Below are 20,336 nucleotides of genomic sequence, written 5' to 3' on the forward strand. Positions count from 1 at the left end.
GTAATTTGCTTTGGAATGTCCATCAAATCAAAATCAGGTTTGTACTTAGTTTCCCTACAGGGCTGCAAAGAAATTAAATTAAACTATCAAAGTTTAGATGGCAATGTTGTAAGTTTTTGTGTATGGGCTATTTTTGTGAGTAGTTTTGTGGTAGTTGTAATGTTAAGTCTGTGACTTTAATAATGGTCTTGTGTCTTCAGAATGAGAAGCCACTGTTTTCCAAAGATGGTTTAAAACTTTTCTTCACCCGAGCCATTCCTCAGGGAGGCAGGGGCAAGTTCTACCACATCTCTATGTCCATTTCCCAGGTATTGTACTATTTATGTGTCCAAATAACATAAACAATAATAGGTAACTCAACTGAGAAAAAGGTAGACCTATGTGAAACATTCAGTTGTTGTGATGTCAAGATGAAACAATGACAATATTTTTTTTTCTCAAAAAATGTTTACATTCATTTTCAGAGTAAAAGAAAATATACTGTATCAAGTACATATAAAATTATAATTTATTTTAAATGTTCATGCTGTTTTGTTGATAAATGAACTTTATGTTAATTAATTACTTAAAGAACATTCAACAGTATAATTCATGTTCATCAGCTACTGATTTATAACAATATGCATTGTATTTAATTTCTAATTTTTATTTCTCTGTTTTTTCTGTTCACTTCTCTACACTCCAAAGCCCAACACCAGTACAGACACACTGCAGTCTATCACCTCTGGAGACTGGGATGTCACCGAAGTTCTGGCCTACAATGAGGACAGTCAGCTAATGTGAGCAGCCATGAACCAAAACACCAACCAAACCAGCACCACCTCAAGCCCAACAAAAACTAACAGCATATCAGAGTTATTTTAATAGTTTTGCAGTTGTTTATTTGCAAGCAAACAAAAGTCACAATGCAGCAGGTGATTTATAGGATGTTTGTGACGTTTTGTAAAGACTGCAGGGTTTCCTACCTTTTTTTTAAACTTGACACACTGAACACGTGAGCTGTTTCTGTTGAGGAAACATGGGGTGAAATACGAAATCAAATGTGCTGATTATGCACTATGCTCACCCTAAACATTAAAATAAACTGTATCGTATCAGTCATGGCTGCAGACATTGTACAGTTCACGTATTTAATCATTGCTCGTTGCTCCTCATTTCGTGTTCAAGTCATTCCTTGAAGTCCTCTATCTTTAAAACCATCCCAATGCAATTATTTTGAGCTATTATTTCTACTCTGAGGATGACTGCAGTATTTTTAACTAAGAGGACGTCTGCATGGTTCTCACTGCATGTCTGATTGACGTGGGAGTCTTAACAGTCTATATTCATGAGATTTTTTTCTTTTCTCTTCATGATCTCTTTCTCTTTTCAATCTGTTTCATAACTGCTATCAATGGAGACTAACCCATAATAAACAGATTTTAATTATATCTCTTTCTCATTTCCATTCAGTCATATGCAGATGAAAATCCCTGTGTGTCGGATGTAAATATAGTTGGTCACTAAACATTATGAAACATTACAATAATAACCTAGATTACAGAATAATATGCAAATAATAATAATAAATATGCATCGCATTAAATGTATTGCTGCTAGTAATTGATGGTTCATGTGCATTTCCTGTCTGCACAGGAGAGATCATTTATATGCTGTGTTTTTTATCAGTTTGAGCAAACTATACCTACAGAATGCTGGTTCTTAATAAATGCACGGATGTTTTTCATACTGTTTCATCATAACAAACACAAACCTATACTGAGGTGGTTAGCATGTGCCCTTATTAGTATTTGGATAATGTGCATCTGCGCAACTACAAAACCCAAATCAATAAAAGTCATAGATAGAGGCGTAAGATGCAGGTGATAGAAGAATCGGCTGAGCCACTGTCATCAGAAACAGCAGTTAACAGAGTTGAGATATTCCCAAAGAGAAACAGGGTGTTTCTCTGTCTGTGTCCATAGTGCTGTACCCCTTTAAATGAATGCTTCAACAGCATGGCGAGAGCAGCAGGAAGGAGAATGATGGTTGCTGTCCAGCAGGAGAATTATCTTGTTTATTGTCAAGCTGTGTACTTACTATAATTCACGATTAGTTTAGCGCACTGATGCTAAATTTTGAGAAGGCAACCATACTTAATATCTAATATGGTGAGCCTCATATTCTAGTACCAGCTTATACTTTTCCACATTTCTGTATATGTGTTTGGTATAAAAGTGTCCTGTGTCTGTGTTGCACCCATGAGTGAGTCATTCCCATCACTCCCAGATAATTTCACACCCACCCCCCTGGGCACAGTGCAACTGTGATAAGACTAACATGATCTCACATGTACACACCTGTATTCACACATACATACATATTTAGAAACACAGTTGGGCTATGGTTCTCGCTGCTGACTTGAAACACAGCCAAAATCCTCTTCCCCAAGAGGTTGATAGGTGGCCTACTTCTGTTATAAAAGGATTAATTCCCTCATTCCGCACCATCATTTATTTATGAAACAGCTATTCCACTGAGTACTTGGGGCAGTGTTTGTATGTTCAAAGTGCATTTCTTTCCCAGGCTGAGTGCTGTACATTATTGTATGTTATAGGGATGTTACAGTGTACAACAAATTTAATGGGTCTTTTGTTTTTTCTTTAATACAGATATTTCTTGAGCACTGAAGATGGACCCAAGCGAAGGCATCTGTACAGGTAATGTGTGTCTGCACCAGCTGCTGGACTGGAAAGTGCTGTTTGATCATTCAGGTAAAAGCATTTGTCAAAAATGAAATATCTTTTTTGTTTCCATAGTGCGGACACCTTTGGTTCATTCAATCGTCGATGTCTGTCATGTGCTTTGTCCACCAGCTGTGGCTACATTGATGGCTCCTTCAGCCACAACATGAGCTTCTTTCTGCTCAAGTGCCAAGGTATGTAGCTAACACAGCATCTTTGACTGTCCTCATTCTGTCTCTTTGTTCAACTTTTTCACTTTATGCAGATGCATGGAGCCCCATTTTAATAGTCAATACTGGCGTGCAAGGTCAGTGAAGGTATATCCAAGCACACCTGCTATTTTTGTAAAAGCACAGTGTGCACCGTATAAAAAGGTCAGCTGGTGCAAGATGAATGTGCAAATCAGAAAGTTATCATGATTAATAATTTTTCTATTCTATTGTATTCATATTTTCATACCTGTATAACAGCCACCACTGAAATGACTCTACCAAATTGAAGGTCTATTCATTCAATATGTCATCAAATAGCATTCAAGTATAAATATAAAAATAATTTTTATATAACCCACTTAAAGTGCATAGAACCATGTGCATTTCTCTGGCAATTTCACCCATGCGATGTTTTATTTTAGAGGCTGCAGATATGATGCTGCAATTCACATTTTTGTCTTCATGGCTGCAGTGATTTCATTAGGTAACAGCAAAAACTCATAGTGTACCAACAGGTGAGGATGTCAGATAAAAGTACATTTCACTCATTTTATTCTTTAGCTCAAGACAGCTGCGGCAAGGTGCACTGTGCTGATGTTCATTGCCATTGTCATTTCACCATAAATATATGACAGTAAATAATGAAATGCCATCTCACACAAGATGATTAAAATAACACATTATACACCTATTTTTGCTTTTTTTCCCATTTGTTTGATGTGATTTGCTAGTATGTATAAAATAGGCATAAATGAAGGAAACTGTCCACATGCTTCAGTTCACATGCATGTATCTCAAAGGCAATACCTCTTAGTTATGAACACACTAAGATAAAGCTAGCTGATGTAACCGATTAACTGCATAGAGATGCAGGGAATGTTTTCTATGTGGAAAGTCATACTTTGAAAGACAGCCCTTCTCCCTCAGCAGCAGTTTCATCTTTATCACGCCACAAAAATTCCATATGTGCATCTGTCAAGTTTATACATTCAATGTACTCCATTAAAATCAGCTTTATAAACTCCTTCATAGAGCAAGATAAATGGGGTTGTCATAGCAAATTATGTAGTGTTTAATTGGCTACAGTTCGTCATCTCATTCATTTTGTTACCTCACTTGTTACCTGTATCCCTGTGATGATGATAAACTACATTGGCGTGTTACATAATGTTACTAAATAAGCTAATATCATTAATGTTACAACTATATGAATATACATAAAGGCCTCTTTGTTTACATTTGCTCTCCTCCTCCTGTTTTTTCTGTTTTCTATGCTGCGCCCCAGGGGTCTTTGACCTCTTCATTTTGCTGTCTGTGTTTACTCTGTCTTCATTTAAATATCTGATTCTGCTCTGTGGTGCTTCACAGCACGAAGGTCCTGGGTTTGCAACCTGGGCTTTCTGTGTGGAGTCTGCATGTTCTCCCTGTGCTTGTGTGGGTTTTCTCCAGGTACTCTGGTTTCCTCCCACAGTCCAAAAACATGTATGTCAGGTTGATTGGTGACTCTAAATTGCCCATAGGAGTGAGTGTGAGTGTGTGAGGTTGTTTGTCTCTATGTGGCCCTGTGATGGACTGGTGACCTGTCCAGGGTGGACCCCTGCCTTTCACCCAAAGAGAGCTGGGATAGGCTCCAGCAGATCCCTGGGACCCTGGTTAGGAATAAGCGGGTATAGATAATGGATGGATGGAGGGATGGATTCTGCTCTGTCCATGCCTTGTGGTCAATCAGCAATGAACTATGCTTCCCTTGCCTTTACAAGGCTACCCCCCACACACAGCATCTCTCTCCAGAGTCGATGCAGCACAGGCAGCTTTCTGTGTCCTTGCTGAGCTTCGGTCTAGCAGCATCTGAGGCGGAACAGAGCTCTGTGATGTGTGTAATATGAGCCAACACATTTATTTAGAGAGACAATGTGCATAAAGTGTGGCATGTAGATATTTAACCTTTGTTAAACATTAAAAAAGAAAAAAATCTAAAAACTGTTGGTGCCTCTCCAGATGCTGGCACCCTAGGCATGTGCCTATGTGTCCTTTGCCTAAAAACAGCTTTGAAACCAGGCATCTGTAGTTCACATTTGGGAAAGGTGCAAAGAATGGTAACACTGGTTACGCACTGTAACCGAAGATTCTGTGAACTGGGCACAGCCTTCTGCGCTATCACTAATGGTTCTTAGTGATCCTAACTGACTAGTGAAGAGAAAATTGTCTTCGCCCACCTAGGATGGGACCCCCTCCGTTCAAACCAAGTAACCTCATCACATCCACACTACCCAAATATAAGTGGCAGGATCTTCCCAAAAAAAAAAATAGAACCAGGCTTTTCTTCAGCTAGTTCGAGGGACCAGTGGGGCCCATATCCCAGAGGGCTATGTCCAATTCATATAATCTTGGGTTACAATATGTAACCAATGGTCTATCTCACTGGTGTGCAGCCCTCTGGGTTGTCGTTAATGAGTCAAAGCGATAGCCAGAAATGCTCCAACAACCCGGGAGAAAAGCCTGACCTGAACCAAATTCCAGGTAGGGAATTGGGAATGGCTTGGTCATGCCACGGCAGCACCCAGGTCAGCATCAATTGCCCCTTTTCCATTATGTAGTTTTAGCACTACTCAGCTCTACTCTACTCAGCTCGGCTCGGTTTAGGTAATTTTCCGTTGCAATTGAGAATGTTACCACCTCAATGTAGGCACGGTCATCATGGCACGGTGGCGCAAAACTGCAGTGATGCGACCAACCACAGAAACGTCCGCACCTCCTCGTAGGATCACGGTGTTTGCAAGTAGCATTAGCCATTTGCCACCCTAAAGACTATAAAAATGAAAAACATTTTAAAATGCCAGATTTTAAAAATGGCAGTTTTAATTCTTGTGTCGGACAAGGTCGGACGTCATGCTCAAGACTCCTCTAGTGATGTCACTCCCTGGCCAATCAGTGGCCCGCAGTCTGTTGACGTCATGTTGTAGTATCGGCCCAGCTCGCTTGGAACCTTGGCAGAGGAGGTACTATCCCCTAATGGAACCCCCCCCCCCAAAAAAAAACCCAAATCAAGTCAAGTAGAGTAGTGCCAGTGGGAAAGCCCCATATGTGAGCTTGTGCGATAGTGTTCCACAGTGAGTCAGACCACCACTCCACTGAGAAAGGGGAACCATGCTAACTGACTAGTGAAACAAAATGCCGCTCAGGCCGGTGAACATCCACTGTGCACTCCACGTTGCATGCCACCACACGCAGGGCAAGAAGATGAAAGTCCGCTCGCTACTTAGAGGCAAGGGGTGGGGGGAGAAGTCACTCCAGAGTGATCACCTGGATCTGAATGAGCTGCTGAATGCATTTAGGCATGAGAGCAGAATTTGTATGCAGTATAGCTGCACTGTGCTCTTCTCTAAATTATATGCGAAGTAGGAACGCCAATAGAGCCGAGAGATTGCTCATTTCTCTTTAGTGCTTAGCATGAGGAATGGGATAAGACCCATTAGTGATAGCCCAGAGGGCTGCGCCCCAGTGAGACAGAACTATAGTTTTATAGCAAAAGTTTGAATTTCACTAGAAAATACCATCTAAGGTTTATATTTGCAGCACTTTGCATTTTGTGGTGGGACCACTTATCAAAAAAACAGTGACGTTCTGATTAAAACAGACTTGGTCCATAGATACCTACTCTCATCACTATGTCAAAAAACCAGTTTCCCAACAGAAAGGGAACTCCCATCTCAATATGTTTTTTCTCCTGTGGTCTAGATGCACTGTGCTGGGAATGAAAGTACTAAAAGAACAGAGTGCTTTTTACGATCAGAAAATATCGGAATGTGCAATTTGCACCCTTCCACAATACAGCCCTTGGTGTCCTAATGTTTCTGTAATTTCAGTAGATCAATCCAAAACAAGTGCTCATTACTGAAGTCAGATCATACAGGGAACCAACCATCAAACCTCCATATTGGTCCCAGAAATTACTGCGACCAATAGTGCCAGTAATAGTCAGAGGTCCAAATCCTTGAAAAATGAGTCTATCATAGATAAGTCTTTGATATCACTGCCACAAGCAGAGAGAGTGGAAAGAAGAAAAAAGGAGGAATAAGCAAGTGGCTGGTATACTTTGTAACTGCAGTATTCCTGTCTCTTGTTCCTAATTTCATCAATCCCATTAATCACTTCTTTTGCTGCCCCTCCTACCTTCATTTTTAAGGTTTTAGGGCTAAGCTCGAGGGACTCTGTCTGTGTTTGTGGCCTAGATTTAGAAAAGCTACTGCAGCTATTGTGTTACATAAATCAACTAAGTAAAGAAGGTCCTCTTTCTCTGATTTGGCATCACTGGGCATTTCATGAGAAATTCAGCCTTGACTCATACCTTATAAAAAACTATATAAACTATATGCACCTGCTGGTCACAATAGTACTATCTTATAAAATCTAATATAAAAACATATTTTAAATATTTGAATTATTTAAATGTATTTATTATTTACTATTGATATTATTTGTTATTACATTAAGCAGAGCAATTGCAACTTGCTGGTATCTTTTAGAATGGTGCTGTTGCTTTATGTGAATGAGAAACTGTGGAAATCTGGCAATGTGACCCTACCAGACTTTTTTTTTTTTTTTCAGGTCCAGACATCCCATTTGTTGCTGTTTACAAGACACAAAGAGATCCAACAAGTGAGACACAAGATGGGGAAAGTGAGTATTTCAATCAACTAAATCACAGATTGGCATCTACAAGAATAATTTATTACATTACTATTGACCTTGTACCCAGCTGCATAATAACTACATTGAAAATGATCTTGTTGAAAGCAGACAGAAGTGTTTGCATTGTACTGCACAATGACCACCTGAACACTGACTCATTGTCTGTCTGCTGGACAGCTCCAGTATGATGGCAGTAATCACATTAGTCTCCACAATGGATATCTTCACTCAGTTATGACATGCACAGTGTCAATGTCAGGATACTGTAATTTAATTACTAAAGTGTCTGTGTGTGTGTGTGTGTGTGTGTGTGAGGGTGTGTGTGTGTGTGTGTGTGTGTGTGTGTGTCAGTCCATTTATTTATACATTGCCTTTACCCCAAAGCTGCTTCACTGTGACAATGCTTTTTAAAGTGTCCACAGATCTTAATCCAATGAAAGTTTACAAGTCATACTGCTGACATAAGATTACAGCAGATCTCTAATGCAGGCAAGTGGCTGTTAAAAGCTTCACAGAAGCATCAAGGCTTCTTGTGAATGACCCAGGAATGTTTTGCTAATGGAAGTATAAACTGTATAATTTAGCCAATATAACATAAAACCATGAATAACAATTTCTTATCTCAACTTCAGACACCGTAGGCCTGAGTTTACCAATACTGGATGAAGCATAATGTGTCAAGCATTTCACATTGTAATTCAGTCAACCTGATGACAGTGTTCTGGCTGAGGATTTCAGAAACAAAAACAAGCACGTTTGAGACAAGACACATAAGGAGCTGTTTTTATCATTACTTAGCTCTAAGAATTTGTATTGCAATTACACACTCATGGTTATGATTATGTTAAAACCCTGATTATGTTAAAAACAAGTCAGATTAATGAGTGGTGTTCAAAAAAGTATGAAGTTTTATGATAGCAATGAAATCTAGATGTGGTCATTATTAAGACTAGTCTATTAACTTGTCATGCTTTCAATGAGGTAACAGCAAAGAGATGATCCAAGCGCAAGCATAAGTCTAATTTATGTATTAGCCTATAGCCTATGATTATTATTCCCTGGTGTTTTAATGTGGGTATTGCAATCATCAGTCCAAAAAACATCTTGTGACCAGCATATATCAAAGATTATGTCACTTTGTACAGTGACGACAATACACCGGCAGCTCAGTGGCCACATACATGTCAACTGGACTGGCACCTTAATTACAGCGGTACCTATTTTAGTGTTATGTACAGACAAATGGAGTGGCATCAGAGTTGGCATACTGACATATGGGCATTTCAAGAAGATTGGGTGCCGCTAACTATTGGCAAAATGCCAAAATGCCGTGGCACCTCTTAAAATGCCGTGGCAGATGCAGTGGCACCTCTTAAAATGCCGTGGCACCTTTTAAAATGCCATGGCATATGTAGTGGCACTCCCAGCATCTGCAGTGGCACCTGGAAATGCCACTGAAGATGCCACAACTTGCTGCCGCTGCCACAAATTGAGCCTGCTGTCTCTCGAAAAACTCTGTCGCATCTTTCAGGTAAAGAAAAGTCATTTCAAATACAACTCCACAACATAGTTACTTGGTACTCGTTCGCTTCGCAACATTAGCTTTAGTTTACCTGTTAAGTTAATGGAAATGCTATTCAGTAACGCCTTTACGAGTCTGCTGTGGAATTGAGCCAGCAGTACCTGCAGGTGCTCTCATGAATGATAACAGGCGGGGCCATGATATTTGAACCTGCTAAAGTCTCTTTTGTCTCACCATGAACTTCATAGTGAGTTCTTGGATTAAGGTCCAGTGAGGTGAAAATACCAGATGCTCCGGTAAACAAGGCCACGTTTCTATCATCAGTCAAGTAACGTTATACACTACGAGTTGAGACCTGTCAGAAATCACAAATCACATAATAATGAATAAGGGTTTATTACCATGCCTGTCTCAATTTTCAATGAATATACTTAATTCACTACTAGGGAAACCTCTCAAATGCCAACTCTTCATGTGACGTTCCAGTAGATACATATTTAGTGGAAACCTCTTATTGTATAGTGGTCACAGTTATGGTGATCAACTGCTTAACTAAGCCAAAATAAGGCAAATCTAATTTACAGCGAAGACACCCCCAGCTACCATTCTGACATAAATAGTTGGTAAATGCTTTTGCTTCTTCATTATTTTCTATTTTGTTATGCTACATATAGAAAGAAAATCAAAACCAATTTTTAAATTTCAATTATCAATTAATATTATTATATTAAAGAGACATGGCTTGTATTTCAATTTTAATTTTTTTATTTTAAAAGGAAAATCAAATAACCACAATTTTTTTTTTTTTTTGATCAGAAATGTAAATTACCAAAAGCATCACAGACCCAAATTCGGAGTCCAAACTAAGGTTGATGGCAGCCCACAGGAAACAGATTAAAGGCAAAGTCCAAAAACAATTAGAGTCCAAAACAGGTTAACAATGGGGAAACAGGACTGGGCTATCAGGATATTAGAAGTGTAGTGGGTGGAGTCAGGAAATAGTACCAGGGATATTTGGAAACTGGGTGGGGGATGAAGTTCAAAGAAAAGTCTAGAAAAAAAGTCAAGATCATGATTGCTAACTAGTCTACAGACACTTTTGCATCTCAGCAAGTGAACTTTCCTATGTTGTCAATATTAAAGTGCAGCTCATTCACCTGCAAGTCACTGGCATATAGCCATGATCACTTCATAACCCAGTGATGGTGCTCTATTAACAGTTAAGGGCTCACCAAACGTTTTTTAAAATTCATCCTGAAGGGGCCATGAATGTCTTCAAAAGCAAGACATTTAATTCTGGTCTGAAATAGTGATTGACTCACATCTCTAGCAGCCCTAATAAAATGTTTTTCTGCTTTTCAATTTTTTTGGATGTAAGGTCATGAAAGTATAAAGAAGATTTTGATATGATAACTGAGATTATGCACTCAGCAGTGTTATTCAGCATCATACTAAAACTCAGTTATAGCTGTGCACAGCTCAAGTCAGCAATCCAGGCAAAGTTGTATTTTCAGAAGGTGTAATTGAAGTCTGGCAGCCTTGAAAGGTGTCCGGTTCTTTCTAGCCTTAATCCTGACATTTGACTTTTTATAGAAACCAATCCCATCATGCAGTATTTGTTGGTTCACCATTAACTCTAGAGGTTATGACAACCAAGAGTTATAACTTGGTGTTGCACAAAGCAGCTGTAGCTGCTTATTAAGTATAGCTGGTTCAATTTTTAGGATAATCTCTCAAGGCATTTGCCTTATGAGAATCCAGGCTGTAGTATCAGCTGCTGGCATTTTGTCTGCTTTGCAAATTCATACTTAAAATTTGAGAGTATGAAAGGTTCTGATATTGTTTGTAGCTGCTGTCTTATAGCTCTTCTTCATTCTTCATTTATCAAAAATAATTTACATATTTTTCCAGGATTTGGTCCTAATGGCTAATCATGTGCTGTCTGCAGGCATTATGGAAGTATACAGACTGGAGAGCAATGAGAACCTGAGGCTGGCTGTTGACTCAATGCAGATGCCCACAGTGGAATACAAAGAAATCAGCATGGATGAATACAGTATGTACACAAAAGACACAACCTCCATGTTTTTCAGATGCACATAATAATAACAATAAACATCACTGTGCAGTTGAAATGAGCACATTGCCCATTGTGGGTGACTTTATCAAACAAGGTTACACAAACCTACCACCTATTACTACTAAACACCTGCATGCTGCCAGTCTAAGACATAGTGTCCTGAGGCAGTACCTGAAGCCCAATCAGCTTGCACAGGTAGTCCGGTTACTCCAAGATGGCACATCCATTTGTGCAAAAGGAGTATGACATTTTCTCTGCTCCTGTGGGATCTCCTGCCTGCCATAATACACTTTATTAGCTTGATGTTATTGTTCTGGGCTCCTAGCTAAAAGCTCCATCTTCAGCGGCTATCTTCTGCAGCAGCTTGGGCTGTCTTTCTCCAGCTCGCCACCCAGATTGAATCCTACACTATCTGTCCGTGCAGAGCTATCTGGACACATTGCTCCGATCCTACCGGAGCAGCACCACACGTAGAGCCCTCCCTTGTTGCCAGCACAGTCGACAAACAGGACTATGTTTTCACCCCCACATAGTCCATTTGTGCCGGCACTTTCCAGATCCCTTATCCTGCTGGCTCTGTGATCACCCCCTCCTCACTCCTGCTGCTGGCTGCCGATTAGCCGTCTGCTCACTAAGACTATCCATCCCCACGTCCGCACAGACCTCTATGTCATAGCCAACCTGACAGCTGTGAGGTACCAATGATGTCAGACATTATATCGATGCAGGTGCCCCTGAGTTCCTCCTGGTGCAGGACAATCCCCAGCCTGATTGGAGTAGTCCAGACAGTTCCTGGAATGTGAAGGACTCTCATGTGCATACACACTTCTGAGCCACATTATGAGTTGCTGATGAAATTGATGCAACTTGGATGACCCTGTGATTTCAATTTTTCACTTGATTTCTAGTGTGATTCTGAATACAGCCCCCCATGAGCTGATGATTGGTTTCCACTGACCGTTACCTCATTGTCTTCTGGACAAATTATACATTAGTAGATTTTTAACTAATTTGTTGACAGAGACGCCATCTGTGATTTAAGTGTTCCCTTACTCCTTTACTTACTTTTGTGCAGTACATGTGGTTTAATATATGTGTACTTTAACTGAAAGTATATGAATTGAATTTGTGTCTGCATTACAGGCTTGTCAATACAGCTCCTCAAACCTGCTGGATTTGTGGACACATCACACTACCCAGTGCTCCTGCTTGTGTATGTATGAGCATATTTTCACACATAGAAAAGGTTTTTCATAGCAATGAAGACTTATGTCCACACTTCCCTCCAATGGCTGTTCTTATTAGTTGAGAACCTGTAAAGAGTTCTAATCAGTGCTTATTAATCTCAATACAAAGATGTACTTCTTTGCTTCTTTGTCCTTTACTGTCTTTGGATAATAATTACACTGAGAATTAGGGACCTTGACCTCTTTTCCACTTAATTTTTTCATTAGCTTTCATTTCCTTTTGCTACTTGAACACTTCAGCGAGACAAAAACCAAAAATCATTTCCTGTATTCTAATATTTTCAATTCGATCCTATTTAGGGTCACAGGGATCAGCTGGAGCCTATCCCAGCTCTCTTTGGGTGAAAGGCAGGGGTCCACCCTGGACAGGTCACCAGTCCATCACAGGGCCACATAGAGACAAACAACCTCACACACTCACACTCACTCCTATGGGCAATTTAGAGTCACCAATCAACCTGACATACATGTTTTTGGACTGTGGGAGGAAACCGTTAGCCTGGCCAGCCAGACTCACTCCTTTCTTAGTGAAAGAATGTGGGTCTGGGACCCCTGCCGTAGGGAGGCTTTTCGGCCAGTCTCAAATGAGACAGGCCAATCACAGCTGTTTCTCTGCAATAGGGCAGTGTTTACGCTCCAGCCATCCAACCAGATCTAACAAAGCCTTGCATATACACACTGACTTGTTCGTAACGTTACTCAATGCTTATCCCAAGTCCGCAAATCTTTCTACAACTGGTTGTTTTTGCTGTTTACTCTGTTCAGAAATATGCACAGAACTGGTGATAACACCGTGTAGTCGTTCGAGACTATTCTACTGCATGTGTCATATCCTTCGTTTCTCTGACTAGTTTATTCTGCGTCCATTGCCCCACCCTTTGGAATTCAATCTCAAATGATGAGATTCCAGACTAATTTTTAGTATGGAATATAAAAACCAATGCAACCACATGCAATCTCTGCACAGAAAGGCCAGAGCTGGCAGGCAACTGTGCTAAGCACCATGATGCTCTAAACCCAAACATGTTTCAAGAAATGTTCATTCATAACCACAGCATCTTTTTTGACACTACGTCGTGTTTAGCAGCCTTGGTTATACCTTGAATTGTCTTATTGTTGTTGTTTATGTGTAGCGATGGGACACCTGGTGGCCAGACAGTGTCAGAGCAGTTTCACATGGACTGGGCCACAGTGCTGGTGAGCAGCTTTGGTGTCATCGTGGTGCACTGTGACGGACGAGGCAGTGGTTTCCAGGGCACAAGCCTGCTGCATCGAATCCAGAAGAAAGTGGGTGTGTTTGAGGAGCAGGATCAGAGGGATGCACTCAAGTACGTGGAGCTGGAAATTTCCATTTGATCTTCTTAAAAACTTGAAAGACATTAGACTAAACCTGCACCCAATAGCTCTGTGTAGTGCTAGGATTCACTGTTAGTTCTTATAGAGTTTTGGATCAGTATAAATATGTTTTATACTTTACATGTCTCATGTCTCAACCCACAGTTTAACATGGGTTTACCAATAGGTTTGTAATTGTGTTTACATAAGGCCACTATTAATCTATGAAAAAAGATGATTATAGAAAATTATATAAACATCTCATTTCATGTTTGTACAGGAGAATTGAAAATATGGCATTAATAACTGTAATAGTAGTAAATCTGTTTCTCAAGCGCACAGTACAAAACAAAAATAAGGATCTCTGATCCATTTTGTCTTTTCCATTTTGTTGCTTTTACACCTGCAATAGTAGTAATAGTATGATATCTATATATATAGTATATGTTCTCATATACTATATATATATATATATATATCATATACTATATATATATATATATATATATATATATATATATATATATATATATATATATATATATATATAGTATATGTTCTCATATACTATATATATATATATATATATATATATATATATATATATATATAGTATATGTTCTCATATACTATATATATATACATATATATATATATATATATATAGTATATGTTCTCATATACTATATATATATATATATATATATAGTATATGTTCTGTGAACACTGCTGCTGAAACAACCTTATATATGTGTATTAACTACAGTAGCTATTGTGAAACAGTTTATGCAAATATCAGTAAAAATTGTATTCTAACTAGAACTAATGTTTTTCTTTTGCAGTTTTATTCTGAAAGCGCCCTATGTTGACAAAACACGAGTCGGAGCTTTTGGAAAGGCAAGAATAGTCTCAGTCTGTAGCTGATAAACTCTTTACATCCAGGTTGGACTATTGTGGTCTCAGAGTGTCAGTTTAGGAATAAATCTCTGATTACATGTATTTTTTTTTTTTTTGTATTACAGGTGTATGGAGGATATGTGACCAGTCTGTTGGTCAGTGGTGAGGATTCTCCTGTGAAATGTGGTGCTGTCCTTTCACCTATTACTGACTTTGAATTATATGGTGAGTTTTGTTTCTTTGCATGTTATTTTTTATTTTTTTAATGTCTGTCCACCTTAACAGTGTGACGGTGCAGGTACACCTGGACTGTAATCATAACAATGCCAGACAGAGTTAACTACACCATTGTCACCTCAGCTACCAATTACATAGAATTTGTGAAATGTAGAATTGTATGCTTCAGGAGAGTGACAGAAAGAGAGAGAGAGTGAAAAAGAGAGCGAGAGTGTGTGCTTTTGTACCTGTAGGCAGATAGAGCCAGGAAACTACAAATTAAGGAGGAGCAGTGTGAGTGATTTCTCATTTATTTGATTTCTCTCACTTTGCCAGAGGGTGTGAGAGACACACATTTAAAATAGCAAATGGAGGTGGTCCACAACAGCCCTCAGAGTCAAAAATATGTAGATGGATGAATACATCTGAATATGAAGAAGGAAGACACTGACCAAAGAAAAAGATTAAAATAAAACACTTACTAGCATGAAGTTTTGATTTGATTTTAATGAGTAAATCCTGATTGAAAGATCTTCCCTCTCTCTCCCTCTCCAGCCTCAGCATTTTCAGAGAGGTATCTTGGACTGTCTAAACCTGATCCAAGGCCATACACAGTAAGATTCAACTGTATTCTTACTACATTTTAATGACCATTAATATATATATATATATATATTTGACCTCATTTGTTGCTGTCTCTTACTTTTCAGATGGCAAATTTAGCACACAGAGCATCTGAGTTCATAGATAAGAAGTTTCTTATTATCCATCCAACAGCTGATGGTAAATCAAGAATCAACAAGGAAAAAAATGAATAAATTAAATTAAAACAATACAAAAATTAAATTAAATATTTTGTGTGTTTATGTTCTTTCCAGAAAAAGTCCATTTCCAGCATACAGCAAAATTGATCTCCCAGCTCATCAACGAAAAGGCCAACTACTCCTTACAGGTAAGTAGATTTACTTTCCTGCCTTTAAATGCAGCTGCTGGTGATCCTGGTGTTTCTTTCTTTGGTTCAGTTATTCTTCAACCTTTGGGAGCTTTGTGATCCCAATGGGGATCCTAGAGTAGGCACAGGATTAGGCTTTCACAATTCCTTTATTCCACATAATGAGATTATGAGCCCTTCTCGGGCATCACTTATACCAGAACTAATCCAATTGAAATATAATATATTGCGGCTGAATGATCATTAGAGCTCATTATTGACCAACAGAAAGGTTACTGTGCACACATGCATTATCAATGTTTTTCCAGTAGTTTCTAACAGGTTTCAGATCACAATGTGTAAACATGAAAATTCACAAAATGTCTTTTAATTCAGAAATTAGATTCCCGTGTATTCCAAAAATATTATTACACTGCCTTTTCATATCACTTTTGTCAACTAATTTACTTTATTTAACTCCCAAAGCTACACGAGATATTGGCTCTGGCAGCCTGGGGATGAAAATAGAGTCCTGCATGGGTCCAATTTGCAAAACTCCAACTACCCCACACTCGTAAAGCGGATCTGCAACCGATCCAACCTGTTATTATCAGACCCACAACCCATATTTAAGTCACAAGTAATTCCTACTTGCATGACTGGTGAACAGGCTCAGACTCTCAGGGAGTCAACAGTATCACACAAAATAATATTAAACAGCAACTCTCCTCTGACAATATATCCGTCATCGAGCCATTATCCTTACATCTTAGCCCATGTCAGGGTCATCATGCACTGGAGCCAATGCCAGCCAGCACTGGGTAAAAAGCGGGGTACAATCTGGATAGATTCACACATAGAGACAGAAAAACACCCACATTCACACGTATGGGCAATTTAGAGACACCAATTACCAGAAAACCACATAGAGAGAACCTTCTTGCTGTGGTTCCTGGTTCAAAACCCATTAGGGACCTTTCTGTGTGGAGTTTGCATGTTCTCCCTGTGCTTGTGTGGGTTTTCTCCAGGTACTCTGGTTTCCTCCTACAGTCCAAAAACATGTATGTCAGGTTGATTGGTGACTCTAAATTGCCCATAGGAGTGAGTGTGAGTGTGTGAGGTTGTTGGTCTCTATGTGGCCCTGTGATGGACTGGGGACCTGTCCAGGGTGTACCCCTGCCTTTCACCCAAAGAGAGCTGGGATAGGCTCCAGCTGATCCCTGTGACCCTAAATAGGACTAAGCAGGTATAGATGATGGAGGGATGGATGTCTTGTATACACACTTCTAGTTAAGTTTGTATATGATTTAGTGTTTAACTGCAAAAAAGTCATTTTAATTTGCCTTTGGGGATTAATAAAGTACACAACATATTTATGTTAAGGTCTTCAACATACTTAAATCATGGTCTGCTCAATATAGCCACTTGGCACAGCACAAGTCAAATAATTGGACAAATCATTTAAAATAAAAAACACCAATGAGTGTATTTATGGGAAAATCAGCATGGCAGTGCTTTCTGAGAAAAGTAAATAGCCAAAATAAACACACATGAATTGACATAATGTCCTAATTAATCACAACTCAATAAACTAGGCCTAAACAAACTATATCATTACTCATGCATGCTGACATATAGTCAGTAATTCTAATTCATTACACATTTTATCATATTAAGCAAATTTTTCCTCACATTCCTCTTCATGGCCTTTCAGTTTGTGTGCACTACAAACCCCAGATGGTTACAAAAAGCTCTTGCCTTGAAATTGGCGAGAAAAGGATTGGAGTCAGGCAAGCTAGTTTCAGCAAATCATCACGAGGAGAGCACTTGCTTGTGCAAGTAGGAGAGCAAGCTAAAGTTCAAAGAGTCAACAACATCCATGTGCAGCCAAAGAGAGAGATGCCTAAAAAATATAAGTTACAGCACTTCTAGTTACAGCTAAAAAAACAAACAAACAAGGCAAAGAAAGAAAGAGCTATGATCAGGCAATGTCCAGAACCCAGTGTAAACACAGGTGCATTTTCCTAAGATTGGAGCAAGCTGTAGGATTTGAAAGGCATGAAGATGGATGCAAAGGTTGTTCTTTTTCTGCTGGACCGATGGTCAGATTGGTTGCTGTATTCCATTGCAAACTGAATTTAGCTTGCAACATGGAAACTTTAGTTTTAACTTTAATTAACTTATGTTAATTGCGGATTAGGGATGGGCATGAGGTACGTCATAGGTGGGCTGTTTTTTGTTGAATTTCTTTCACATACTGCAACCCACATATGGTTCATCATTAATATAATAGCTGTCATATGCATGACATTGCAACATGGAACAATGATACTAAAGGGTTGAAGCACTATAATATAATGTATCATTGTCAACTTAAACCATACAGTAGTGAACTGATTACCACTGTGGGTCAAACGTCAAAGGAGCCAAGTGCTGCAGTGGTGCCAAGACCCAAATATGCAGCTAGCTGAAAACATGGTTTGTAGGTATCCTACTGGAGCTGCCACTACGTAATGGTGACAGCAGAGGAAGGAGCTTCTAGAGAGAATAGAAAGCATTTCAACTTTAAGCTTAAGCTCATAAATTCAACATGCTACTAGAAAAAAGACAATAGACAATCCAGAAAAGACTGTGAGTAGTTGTCTAGTTAATAAACCAGATAGAAGAGCTGGACAAATAATGTTTGTTTCATCCCATTTAACTTAGAAATTAACAATTTTATAGTAACTATAGTTTTCTAAAAATGTTAAACTGTGTCACTACTCCCACAAGGACTAGTGTAATAATAATTTCTCTTACTGTCATACATGGCTGTATGTTCTGTACTCGTCTGTCGAAGTTAAGTTAACTTTCAAAATGCAAAGAGTACAAACACGTTCATAGCCAATTTCAGAGGCTCATGAAAGACAATATATTTCTGTGAGGAAAATCTGTAGCCAAAGACAGCTTCGTACTTATGTGCTTAACTTATTCTTTGTGTCTTTGTGTCTCAGATCTACCCAGATGAAGGCCACTTCATTCACAGTGAAGCAACAAGGCAGCACCTCAGCCAGTCCCTGGTGAACTTCTTTGAGGAATGCTTCAGGCTCCCAGAGAGAGTGATTGAGGAGGCTCTGGAAGAAGAGAATGAAGATGAGGGTTAGCTTGGATTTTTTTGGGCCCACCCCACCCATACAATCATCTGCCAAACCTCCATCCAGCCCCTATACCCAAGAACAACCCTAGCGTCCAGTTGTCCACAAAATGCTACCTTCATCTTGTTTAATTCTTCAGTTCTTGTTCCTTTTTTGATTCCACCTGCAGCATTTGGACTCCCTGTGTCTGCATGCTGAATCTGAAACTGCCTGACCAGCAGAGAACAGACCTACTCTACATCCATCCTCCGTTCCTCCTCTTCTGCCCTCGGTTTAAATCAAAAAGCCCCCTCCAGAGAGCCAAGACTGATTACATAACATGATGTTTTAAAATATACTGTTTTAACAAGAAGCAGTCTCCTTCACAGCAGGATTGTCAACTCTTCAAAAATAGTGGAGAGAAAACATCAGTTCTAATGCAGACTACAGTGAGGAGAAGAAACACCTTACAGCACATAACCCGTGGGCTTGTATATTTATGAAAATCCGATGTCGGGTGAAAGATACTGGTTGGCAGTGTTTCTAAGCGGTGTCTGGAATTGTGCGAATACAGGAAATACTATTTTTAAAGTTGTGACGAACTTTCCATGTCGGAATGTGGTAGTGTTTGTTGTTCTTACCATATATGAAATAGCACAGAAACATTCAGCTTTGACAGATATATTTTCTTGCAGTATTCATGTTTTCTCCGATGTTGGTTTTATGTATAGCTTTATTTATGTATTTTAGTGATGTTGAAAGCATTCCATAACTTGCAAAATGAAGAAGATGACAAAAAGGCCATGGGTTTCTTAATATTATGGTTTCAAAACAGAGGTATTAACTTATTTTAGTCACCGTGCCTTATCACAACATCCTGCTGATGGACTGCATTTATGAATTGCAACCAAGCTAATTTTATAGTAATGGTTTGACATTTTGTAAAATATGCTTCTTCACTTTCTTGCTGAGAAGATAATATTTTCAGATCTGCCAAATAGGAAGTCACAGCTATCTGGTTAGAAAAAAGAAATGTCGCTAAGTTCTGTTCAAGGATAGAAAATCTGCCAAATAACTACATTCACTGTTGGTGTTGCTTCAAGCCATACACAAAGTGTAAAAACCTCATGTTCTCAATTTATAAGAGGTTATCACCTGGACCTATTAAATCTTAACTCCTGACTGCCTTTTGAGCCAGTCTAATTGCCCCTAAGTATCCTGTCTTTCTAACTGTCCCCTGGCTGTAACTTCATATTCAACAGATATGAGAATGGTCAATCTTTTCATCTAGCAGGCAACAAGAGAGCAAGTTAGCATTTCTCCCACAATAACAACTGTTGTTTTAAATCTACAGCTTGGAATCAATAA

At 39.1% G+C, this 20,336-nt stretch overlaps 1 protein-coding gene across 2 annotated transcripts in view; it reads left to right on the top strand.

Annotated features, from left to right (window-relative positions):
• LOC113121539 (dipeptidyl aminopeptidase-like protein 6) overlaps window positions 1-19,532 on the top strand; it is a 138,275-nt gene extending 118,743 nt beyond the window's left edge. The window contains exons 13-26 of one of the 2 annotated variants that reach the window (XM_026292129.1): window positions 201-308; window positions 688-779; window positions 2,652-2,699; window positions 2,799-2,917; window positions 7,544-7,615; window positions 11,098-11,205; window positions 12,373-12,442; window positions 13,610-13,804; window positions 14,654-14,708; window positions 14,834-14,933; window positions 15,480-15,538; window positions 15,635-15,707; window positions 15,803-15,876; window positions 18,849-19,532. In XM_026292129.1, coding sequence (XP_026147914.1) covers window positions 201-308; window positions 688-779; window positions 2,652-2,699; window positions 2,799-2,917; window positions 7,544-7,615; window positions 11,098-11,205; window positions 12,373-12,442; window positions 13,610-13,804; window positions 14,654-14,708; window positions 14,834-14,933; window positions 15,480-15,538; window positions 15,635-15,707; window positions 15,803-15,876; window positions 18,849-18,998 — 1,323 coding nt within the window. In that variant the 3' untranslated portion in view covers window positions 18,999-19,532. The remainder of the gene's footprint in view (window positions 1-200; window positions 309-687; window positions 780-2,651; window positions 2,700-2,798; window positions 2,918-7,543; window positions 7,616-11,097; window positions 11,206-12,372; window positions 12,443-13,609; window positions 13,805-14,653; window positions 14,709-14,833; window positions 14,934-15,479; window positions 15,539-15,634; window positions 15,708-15,802; window positions 15,877-18,848) is intronic. The other variant, XM_026292130.1, reaches the window with a different exon arrangement.
• The last annotated feature ends 804 nt before the right edge of the window (window positions 19,533-20,336 follow it).

Source organism: Mastacembelus armatus, chromosome 20 (assembly GCF_900324485.2).
Source record: "Mastacembelus armatus chromosome 20, fMasArm1.2, whole genome shotgun sequence".
In the NCBI taxonomy this organism is placed as follows: Eukaryota; Metazoa; Chordata; class Actinopteri; order Synbranchiformes; family Mastacembelidae; genus Mastacembelus; species Mastacembelus armatus.